The sequence below is a fragment of the Acipenser ruthenus genome, chromosome 21, assembly GCF_902713425.1.
Source record: "Acipenser ruthenus chromosome 21, fAciRut3.2 maternal haplotype, whole genome shotgun sequence".
Classification (NCBI taxonomy): Eukaryota; Metazoa; Chordata; class Actinopteri; order Acipenseriformes; family Acipenseridae; genus Acipenser; species Acipenser ruthenus.
The window spans coordinates 27901918-27912941 of NC_081209.1; the positions used below are offsets into that span (position 1 = coordinate 27901918).

General features: G+C 44.7%; 1 protein-coding gene across 5 annotated transcripts in view; it reads left to right on the forward strand.

Moving 5' to 3' along the window:
* The window catches only part of LOC117428137 (furin-like), a 61206-nt gene extending 53194 nt beyond the window's left edge, over window positions 1–8012 (forward strand). For 4 of the 5 annotated variants that reach the window (XM_058995401.1, XM_034046803.3, XM_058995402.1 and 1 more), the window contains exons 10-16: window positions 190–290; window positions 643–746; window positions 1116–1233; window positions 1856–2035; window positions 2502–2626; window positions 3087–3215; window positions 5314–8012. In XM_058995401.1, coding sequence (XP_058851384.1) covers window positions 190–290; window positions 643–746; window positions 1116–1233; window positions 1856–2035; window positions 2502–2626; window positions 3087–3215; window positions 5314–5939 — 1383 coding nt within the window. In that variant the 3' untranslated portion in view covers window positions 5940–8012. Of the gene's footprint in view, window positions 1–189; window positions 291–642; window positions 747–1115; window positions 1234–1855; window positions 2036–2501; window positions 2627–3086; window positions 3216–5282 lie in introns of all 5 variants that reach the window. The other variant, XM_058995403.1, reaches the window with a different exon arrangement.
* Window positions 8013–11024: the final 3012 nt, after the last annotated feature.

Consider the following 11024-nt stretch of genomic DNA (forward strand, 5'->3'; position numbering starts at 1 on the left):
GCATAGCTTTCTGACCGAGGTTGGGAGTTGTTATGCATTCACTGAGTACACCTGTAGGCATTGTTCAGTAGGCAGTGGAGATGTTTTAATAGAACAGCATTGCTTGTCCTTTTTTAAAGGCCGTTCTGAGTGTGCACTGTTTTGTGGTGGGAATGTAAATGATGAGAGGATCGTTCCCTCTCCCCCCAGGTCACCACTGATCTGAGACAGAAATGCACAGATTCCCACACCGGGACCTCTGCCTCCGCTCCCCTCGCAGCTGGGATCATTGCACTCGCCCTGGAGGCCAAGTAAGTGTTTAAAGGCTCAGCACCTGCCTATAGGGAAGACATCGGAGATGCAAACTCTTTGGTCCACACGACTCCAGACTCTGAAATGAGAACATTTTGCTCGTGTGTGTGTGTGGGATTTTTTTTTTTTTCTTCCTGGTATTTTTCAGCTTGACATATGTTTGTATTAAGCACAGTGCTTCTGAGATCCATGCAGTTTGAATGTTTTTCATCTGCATTATGTCTCCATTGGGAGTGCACAGCAGGGATCTGTAGTTTTCATTTGATTTGAATGGTGTAATAGCTCTATTTGGAGTGCTGTAAGCAGGTTATGTGTGTGATTGTTTGTAACTCTGGCTATTTTGTGGTGCAGTATGAACCTGACCTGGAGGGACATGCAGCACCTGGTTGTGAGAACCTCTCGCCCCGCCCACCTCAACACCAACGACTGGAAAACCAATGGCGTGGGCCGCAAAGGTAACCATGACAACCTGGGCATCGGCACTCACTCCTAGCGGGGAGCACGTGGGTCTGCTTGGTGCACAGCGCCACCCTGTGGCTGGGGGGGGGGGGGGGGACTGGAAACGGAACAGCGGTCCCAATGCACAGAGCAAAAGCGTTCATTATAGACTTTCCTGTTCACAGGATAAAGCATAGCTGATTTATTTTTTTGGCACAAGGATCATACCTTTAATTCACAGTCCTAGAAGCAAGCAGCAGGCTAGAATATATAGAGATCTAATTTACTTTGGAAATACCAAGTATGTTGACCAGTAATGCAGTTTGACTGATGCACTGTGCTGTGTGTATTAATAAGCCTTCTCTCCTCCCCAAATCTGTCCACAGTGAGTCACTCGTATGGCTATGGGCTGCTGGACGCCGGTGCCATGGTCACTCTGGCCCGGAACTGGACCAACGTGGAGCCGCAGCACAAGTGTGTGATCGTGGTGCTCTCCGAGCCCAGGTAAGGACGGGTTCAAACAGGACAGGTGTGGAAGGGGTCATGTCCAGGATACTTTTTGAAATGTTCCCAGGTCTTCTGTGTTTTAGTTTCCAGTCTGTTCCATGGAGGGATCAGAGTTGTTGCTCTGGTATGTTTGTGCAGTACAATGTGGTGCAGGTGCATTTCTTTCCACCTTTTTAAATGGATAGTTCTGTGCTGCAGTAATCTTGCAGGATTTGGAAAGTGTGCACGGAGCCTGTTACTTTTTTCTATTAAGCAGGGCATCAGTGCAGCACAGGGACAGGACAGGTTAATCCCTTTCTCTCCCAGCAGAGAGGCTTTAGTGGCACAATCAAGCAGAGGGCACAGTGTTTCTTGGGTCTGTCCCTGGTGAGGATTAATGTCAATGTTCAAGCCTTTGTGGGTTTTGATGAGAATCTAGTGTAGCAATCCTGGCTCTTTCAGTCTAGATTGAGTTCATGTGTTGGATGAAACATGGGTATTTTTTATTTTAGATCTATTAATCTGCACCAAAAAACAAAACCACTGGCTAGGAGAACTTCTCTTTTGAGAAGGCAGTGCACACATGTAATCCTATGAACCTGGTTCATCGGTAAGTCAAGCTTGTCTTTTTTATTCCCAGGGATATTGGGAATCGGCTGGTCATCACTCAGAAGGTGGATGCCTGCTTTGGGATGTCGAACTACGTGAGCTCGCTGGAGCACGCCCAGGCACAGCTCACTCTGTCATACAACCGGCGTGGAGACCTGGCTGTGTACCTCATCAGCCCCAAGGGCACCCGCTCCACCCTCCTCTCCCCCAGGTACTGCCCCGTGCTGGACTGGCTGTCTGTCACAAATCTACACGCCATGCAGGCGCACATGCACGAGTAGCCTCTACAGTAGCTTTCTTGGTGGTTTAGAGTTACATTAAGAAATATGGGGGACATTCTGATACATGTAGATTGCTTTACTGGTTTATTTCATCCATCTAAAAGCAAACCCAAGACTTTGACATCCTGTTCATCTAATCAATACAAATGTAGCATTTTTCATGGAATGGCCTTGGTGTAAAAGCTTAATTAGCCTCTAACCCCTTTTGCTGAACCAGTTGTCTGCCACCATTTGATTGCTGTCTCCTTTTTTTTTTTCTGCGTTCCCCTGTGTGAGTAATTCAATTCTGGAAGACCCATAGTTTTAATGTTCTGCTTGTCGATCTGTCTGTGTCCCAGCATGTGTCTTCCTGTCCCGATTCTGTGATCGGCTGCTAATGCCTGCTCTCCTCCTCAGACCTCACGATTACTCCTCGGAGGGGTTCAACGACTGGGCATTCATGACCACCCACTCCTGGGACGAGGACCCTCGTGGGGAGTGGACACTGGAGATAGAGAATGCTTCTGGAGCCAGCAACTATGGTGAGATTAACATAGAGGCAGTGTGACCAAGTGATTAGAGCTTAGGGACTGGGAGGCGGGCAGTGCAGCCTAGAGCAGAATTCTTTTATTTTTTTAAACCAGTCTCATCCCAATGCTTCAGCTTTAATTGGATTAATTAAACCTCTAGAGCAAATCAAGAGCAAGAGAACGGTTAGTCAGCTGTTGCCATTTCTGATCCCGTCTCCTGCTTTCAATACAAGGGAACACAGTGGGGGGGGGGTTGGGGGCACTGGAACTGAATTGAGGGGGGGTTGGGGGCACTGGAACTGAATTGAGGGGGGGTTGGGGTATATTTTTGTTCAGGGGGATGTTGTGTTGGATCTTAGTTTTTCCACACAAGGTGACTACAGCATTTATCTATACCATTGGGAGCTCTACTGCAGCCTGGCTCCTCCAGTCTTGATGCCTGCCTACATTGTCTCTCTTGCTCCGCCCACAGGCACCCTGAGGAAGTTCACCCTGGTTCTGTACGGGACCGGCTCAAACACCCCGAACTTCTCCACATCCAACTCCAGCCAGCCCAGGAGCAGCAGCTGCAAAACCCTCAACGCCAACCAGATCTGTATAGGTAGGTATTAAAACAGTGGGGAGCAGTGCCCCCTGCAGGCAGAACCTGATATTACACACAGCAAGTGACCAGGCCGTAGGTGAAATATATAAAGGCTAGTGTGGGGGTGAGGGAGCTGAAGGTTGCACTACATTTATTTATTTTAAATTAAAGCATTTCAAGGTATTGTGAAGAGGCAGGACAACTGTTCTGTATTGGTTTTTGTCTTTTGCTTTAAGAACCCGAGAGTCAGACGAATATTTAGCCTGGGTGTTTTTATAATGTGGCTCTGAGCGCTGTCATCGGGAGTCTGAAGCACGGCCTCCATTTTATAGTCAGGCCCGTATCCCTTCACATGCTCCTGGTGAGATGACTACAAGGAGCAGGGATATGAAATGCTTTTATTTGTGATCGACTGGTATTCACTGATAAAGGGGTGAAGTGGTGTAATAAGATGGCAGTCCTCCAATACAAGGTGGGTCGGTAGAGCGTGTCCGGGTCTGGTTCTGACTGGCTTGGAGGACGATGATTCCGTTTTGGTTCTGGATCAGGTCAGTGTCAGGGGAGCTGCAGGGTTACCGTGGTGTGCTGGTGGTGGTTCCAGTATAAGGATGACTTCCTGGAATATAAAGCCAGAGTGTGGAGAGGGGAGTGTTGTGATCACTGGTGGCATGTGGAGGTCAGGGACTCACGGTGCGGTGCTCTGGGTCACTCTGCTACTGCATGAGGCACAGCATTTAAACCGGACACCTGAAAGGGTCTGCTTCAATAGCAAGAAGATGCAGTGCGATCAAGATGTTCTGTATACGAGCACTACAGACACCTCACAGTGCCTCGTCTGTTATTGCATTTCCCTCGTGGGTGATGCCTGATCACTCATAATTTGACAGCAGATTTAAAGTAATGGCACTTAATAGGGTCAATAGCCAACATATACACCTGTCAAGAGTTAGTTGAGAGAATAGGCTTGCTTTTGCAGGCGTCACATGAGATGCACTTGAGTGAATTCACAGCGGGATTGTGTTGGTGTAAAGAAGTTAGAATCGCACTAACACTGCGTCCCATTCTGGTGCACAGTGGGGTTTTTTTATTTTTTTTTTCTGCTCCCCGTTTTAAAGGTTAGCGGTTTGAGATGCATTCCCATGCAAGCAGCTGATGAGCTCTGTTAAAGGACTCTCCAAGCACAGCAGGCAGCAGCACTTGGAGGGAAGGGGGGTGGGGGGTCCATAAGTAATCTCTTCATGGGAGTAATAATTCAGAGTGATGCAATGAGCTGCTGTCTGAGTGACATGTTTTATTACAGGAGCTGCATGAGATCCAGTCCCAGCTATTTTATGTAACATGTATTTAAAATATTGAAAGCACGTTTGCTGTTCACTCCCATTGCTACACACAACTGCTAATTCTACTTTAAGTACATTTCTCTATAGGGGAATAACTAATTCACTTCTCAGTGGCCTACTTCTTGCATGCATGTTCTATGCTCATCTTTAGTTAGGTCAGATCATCTGTTTGACAAGTGTATTGCTCTGGTTATCAATTTTAGAGGTGCAGGTCAATAGCATCAAATAACTAACACAGCAGTGAGTGAGTTCTTTATTCTCATCAATAAAGAAATGCTGGCACACAGCTAGCCTTTTATTGTGTGTACAGCAGTACTTGAACACTGTAATAACGTTCCTCGTTCAAAATGGGAACGGTCCTGCTTTGAAAGGGCTGCAGCCAGCTCTGTAGAGACCTTTCAGCTGCGGCTGCTCAGATCTAGACATGTACACGAGTGATAGACTCTGACGTTGCAATTGAATTAGGAGCTGGCTTGTCACCTTAAAACGGTGCAATAATTGTCAGCGGCTCTGCTGTGAAGACAATGACTTAAGTATCATGGGAATGTGCATCAAACCTCTCCATGCCTTCATTTTGTCAATCTTTCTCCTGTCCCGCTGCCCATCTTTTCCCATTAGGCTGTTTTTATTCCCTTCCTCCTATTCTGCTATTTGCATGCGTCTCCTAACACAAGTGGTCACCCCCTCCTCCCTGTTGCTCTTGCTCTCTGGGAAGTTGTCTCTGACTCTCATTGTCCCGCTTCAGTTATCTCCCTCTCCCTCTTGTTTCTCTGCAGAGTGTAGCCCAGGATCCTTCCTGTTCCAGCAGGGCTGCGTGAGGGAGTGTCCTCCTGGAATGACACCCGGAACAAAATCCTCTGACACCCCCCTTGATAACTGGTCCGAGCCGTCCCTTGTGCAAGCGTGCCTCCAATGCCACACCACCTGCCTCACCTGTCAAGGGCCGGGCCCCACAGACTGCCTGTCCTGTCTGCCTCACAATCACCTCAACCCCGCCTCGGGAACCTGCGCTCACCAGAACCAGATCCAGCGAGAGTCCCCTGACTCCCCTGTGGGGAGCAGCAGCAGCACTGACAGTAGCTCCTTCTTCTTAGAGCTGTCCTCTCACTTGCCCATCGTCGTGGCTGTGCTGAGCTGTGCCTTCATCGTCGCCTCCTTTGTGGGAGTCTTCCTGATGCTTCAGATCTGCTCTGGCAACTCCCCCTGGGGGATGCAGAACAAACTGCGCTCCCTGGAGTCCATGGGGGGTGTCGGGGGGCTGGGCCTGGGCCGGGGAGGGATCATCTCATACAAGGGCATCCCCTCAGGGGTGTGGAAGGAGGACGAGGCCTTCTCAGATACAGACGAGGAATTCGATTTTCACGAGAGGACTGCCTTCATCAAAACACAAAGTGCCCTTTAACCAAACCAAACTTTCTTTCTTTTTCTTTTCTTTTTTTGCAGCCACCATTTCATACATGGCTCCAATTAATTCTTGATAGGGGTGCTGGAGAAGAACATGGCTTCAAAAAGTGGTAGCGAGTGATAGGAATTTAACTGCTCAATTATGGGCTGACCTCCCCCTTTTCCAGGGCAAAGGGATCTAGCTGTATTGCTCTAGCCTTCATATTCCACATGTGAAGGGGGTTGCTTTCCTCACTGGTCCTTGCCTGTAATTTCACTACAAATAACCCTCCTCTCCCTGAAGCTGTTCTCCTCTTTCATGGTGATGGCAGAGCCCGTGGTTTCTGTTCTTGATCGGACTACAAAGGCTGCTTCGTGGAGCGTCCCTCTGCCCTGGCAAAGCTTTGACTAGTGCTAGTCAGAGGAGTTGCATTAAATTGTGTGTGCGTATGTATGTGTGTGAATATATATTTATACATTTGAATGTATTGCACACAGTGCTTGTACTTCCTGCAAAATATAGACCTGTATCTAGCTGCAGCAAAGCACACTTCTAAATATATATAAATGCCTATATGTGGAACACAAGGAACAACCTCACACTGCTGTTAAAGCTGCTTCTAGTCTGTCAATTTGTGTTATTTATCTTTTTCCTAGTGCACACTCTTCATTACTGTTCATTGTTTTGCTAAATGTATATCACAGAACACAAACCCTATCTAATTTATTGAACGCACACATACATGCGCATACCTTGATCACCGTGGGGCAACGGCAGCATCTGCATATTTTAATACATCAATAATGAAATCCATCATTTTTTTGTTCTCGCTCATCAGTCCACACCTATCCAGTTGATTTACCTACGCAATGGAAATGTAGCACCAGTGTGGGGATTCTCATCGATACATTTTGATAATAGTGTGTGTAATTTAATTGACTGTTTGATACAATGGAGACATTTGTGGTGGTGTGTATGTGAGCGTCTCCATTCCAGGGGGGTAACCTGATGCTGCTCCCCCCCCCTTGTCTGTCTATTCCTTTCCTAATCAGAGCTGCTGCTGCTGATCGCGGTGATTCCCATCCTGTAATAAAGAATTCGAGGCCCAGTCTTTAACAGTAGCTCTAAACAAACACAACAGGAGAGGGAGGGGAGAAATCTGCAATTCATTAGAGTGCATAATCCTGCTTTATTGTCTCTGGAGAGGATTAGAAAGGGGGGGGGGGTTCCTTTTCCTTTCCTATATATAGAGGGACAGTTCTTATCACCTGTGTTTTTGTGGAAGAGAAGTCTCTCTAGTTTAGAATTAGTATCAAACAACTTTTGATTCCTTATGATCTTGACCGTTTTGATGTATGATCGTGACCGTTAGATTTGTTTTAATGGGGGGAGGAGATTTCCCTTTGACAAAACAGGATGCAAGTTTCCAGATTTTGGTTGGAACTTTAGTGCCTGAAACAGTGTGGGGTCTTTGCTTTGGAGTCCAAGGCTGCCGTTGGAGAGGAGGGGGCGTTGCAGAGAATGAGAAGTCCAGCACCGTCCTTGACCTAAAGCTGTTGCATCTGAGCTCGCGGTCACTTCTGCTAAAATGACGTCCTCTTTCCAAACTAACTTTAAATGCAGCAAATTTAATAATCCTAAGAGAAACCCCCCTAATGACTTGTTTAATTGACCAGGGCTCTATATATTGTGTGCGTGAGCATCTACAAAGACTGCTACTGTCTGGCTCCGGTTCTGTGCTGTGCCCTTTTCAAACTCCTTGGACTTAATTCTAAACTTGTGTCTCTGAGAATCAAGCCAGCCTTCTTTTCTGTGTATGATTCTCATGGTGAGATTGTGTGTGTCTCTCTCTCTCTCTCTCAATACCTTTGGGCTGGTGATTTATAATACAATTATGTATGACCTGCCTGAGATTTAAAAAAAAAAAAAAAAAAGTCCTATTTTTGTACTATCTATGGTGCACAGTAATTGTATTTTTGTGTAATTTAAATTTTTGCTCATGGTTTTTTTCTCCTTTATTTAATGGATGTGGATATGCTGATTTAAAAATGGATTCTAAGTGAAATAAAATATATCAATTTATGCAAACAATTGTTGACGTTTATTGTGAGCAAGATAGAGGCGCTTGTCTACATAAAGGGAGGGGGGAGTTAAAACTGGTGTGCTTATTGGAGCCTTTACATGGCTTCCACTAGGTGGCGCTGCAAACTGTTTCACTATTTGAAGTTCTCCTTTGTCATTGCTAATCGTATTGATCTCCAGTCTTGACCTACAGGCTGTAGTTGTGCCAGTGCTATAGTTTAGTCCTATGTAGATGTTTATTTGGCTTTTGCTTAGGATTGATTTAATCTTTGTACATTTCATAAAATAATCCAGTATGAGTGGGGTTTGTATAAAAATCCCTTACAGGCAGTGATGAATTCATATTAATGTTTTATCTGAGAAACAAACACTTAAGAGAAACAAATCCAATACAAACCTGAACCACGGGATCCACATTAAAAATATTAAACAGCTGTGTATCTACATCCCAGCTTGAGAGAGGTGGGTTTTTCTGATTTCTTCTAAATTCAGATCAGAGTTGTATCTTCATTTTTCTCCTGCGGCAACACACGCAGTTTCTAAATGCATTCTTATTAATCTCATTCAAAAATACAAAGGAATACAGAGCACTGTTCTAATCAAAGCTTCTAATGCCAGTCCACAAGGGCCTTAAACCGTGTGCTATACCGTTCCTAAAGAAGATGTTTCTACCTCTCCTGTATTTAAAAATCTCGGCATGGAGTGCTGTCTTTTGTGCGTACGCAGCCTGGTGCACTGTGTGCCAAATGGAAATTGAGTGGCACGCATTAAACACAACCTCAGAACACTTGGCTGTCTGTGGCACAACACCAATGTTACATTTCAGTGTCAACACAGGAAGAAGTCATTGGACATAATTGAATTCCACCAAGAACTTTCTACACAATGTACTAGTGTGTGTCATTTTGGGGGAACTGGGGACTTCATAGCTGTAATTTTAAAGGTTTAGATATGGATTACTGATTCTGTGTTTTTATTATTTATGTCTTGGCAGACGCCCTTATCCAGGGCAACTTACAATTGTTACACGATCACATTATACACATCCCCCTTTGTATTTAAAAAAAAAAAAAAAAAAAAAATTGCCTGTTTTATACAGTTGACTTTTTACTGGAGCAATCTAGGTGAAGTACCTTGTTCAAGGGTACAGCAGCAGTGCCCCCCACCTGGGATTAAACCCACGACCCTCTGGTCAAGAGTCCAGAGCCCTCACCACTACTCCACACTGCTGCCCTGTGTGGACTTCCCAAATTTCAGACTTGTCTTTTTCAAGAAGGTAGCTACTGCTTCTCTCTCTACACTGTGATGCTATTTTACTATCAAATGAGAACTAGCTGCACCAGTGCAACGATGATAATGTTACTTGTCTTGAATAACTGTGTGCAAGAGGATGTGGAAACACGTTGGCCTGAAGCATTGAGATGAAGATATGTACAAATTCAATGACCGCTTTGAAATCAGGTGAGAGCTATTGCTGCTTCCTGTCCACGCAGTTTGTGACGTGAAGTAATTACCAGCGGCTACCCCTGCTTTACCAGAGTTGGATTGGGTTAGTCCAGTGATACACTCTTTTGAAAATGTGAGCAGAACAAAGTACTGTCGTAACTCATCACACTGCTTTTCATGGAGACTCGTAAACCAAAACTGATGGGGTGGAAAAAAGAGAGTTGTGTTTGGCATCGTATGCATGAATAAAGACAGCCGCTCCATCATTGAAATGCACTCCTGGGCTTGGGTGGGAATTGCTTGCAATCAGGTCAAAGCATTGGCAAAAGAACTGCAACTTCACTTTCAAATGTCAGTCTAACACCGAGCCAGCAAACTAGTTTCCTGTAAAGCAGCACCTTTTCATTTGTAACCTTTCGATTCTCTGACTGATCGTCTTCTGTGAGATCTCGCGCTCTGAGCCACTTGAGACTTTTTATTTTTTATTTTTAATTGTGAAGGAGTCCATCTGCAAACTCAGGTATTTTGTCATTCATTCATTTATTTACTTGAGTAGTAATTTAATTTAGAACATATTCTTGTCCTTGTGATATGGGGAACAAAACAAATAGACTGAAAGGGTGTTGGGTTTTCAGCGAGCAGGTTTTATTGTTCACGGCAGACCAGAAGTTTGGGACTTGGCTGGCAGTGTGCCTTTCAATTGCACACAGTACTGGGTCAGCTTGGGTCATATTCACAAACCATTAACCCCAGGGCTGAGTTTGCACAATGTTTTCACCCAAACAAAATAATATTGATGTTACAGAACTAGTGGATCTTATTTGAAGCTTTTTTTACATCCAATGTTTCATTTTTAGACTTAAAACAAACTGATTGGATAAATTTACCATAGATAAATTTTAAATTTTAAAGTTAATAAAACCTCAATGAAGCTTGAATTCCGTGTCAGTGTGGGAAGAGGATTAAAGTTGCTAACAGTACAGTGTGCTTGTCTCCTGTTCTGAGATGCTGCCTTGTTTTGACAGCTGCTTGTATCTTCTCTTAAGTGCATTAGGGGCTGCAGTAAATCACATTCCATCAAGGGGTTCTGGGAGAGGGAGAGCTCGGGTGGTTCACGTTGATGCTGTCACAGAAGCTGATTTGGTGAACTTTGTATTTTTGAAACTTGGAACTGTAAACATTTCGTCAGCAGCTGCCACTGTGTTTACAGAACAATATAGGAAATTCTGTCAAGTCATGAGATGGGTTGAGCTCTGATTAACCCTTTATTGCATTAAGAGATTTACATCAACTTTAGGGGAAGGGCCTGTGCAAAGCATATCTAAGGCAATGCGGTATAAACATATCTCTCAGTAAGTGCTCCATATGAGGCTTACTTGCAAGATATTTGCTTTCTAGTAGATTGTTTTATTGTGTTTAACACCAGGTTTGTTTTCTTGTAGCCGGACTATTTTGTTCTGGGATTTAAATAGTTTTTAAGTACTTGCCTAATGAGGGGGTGTAAGATCTAATGGACCAAAACACTGTTCTAGAAACAAGCTTCTTATAGTCCAGTTAATTAACTACAATGCCCAG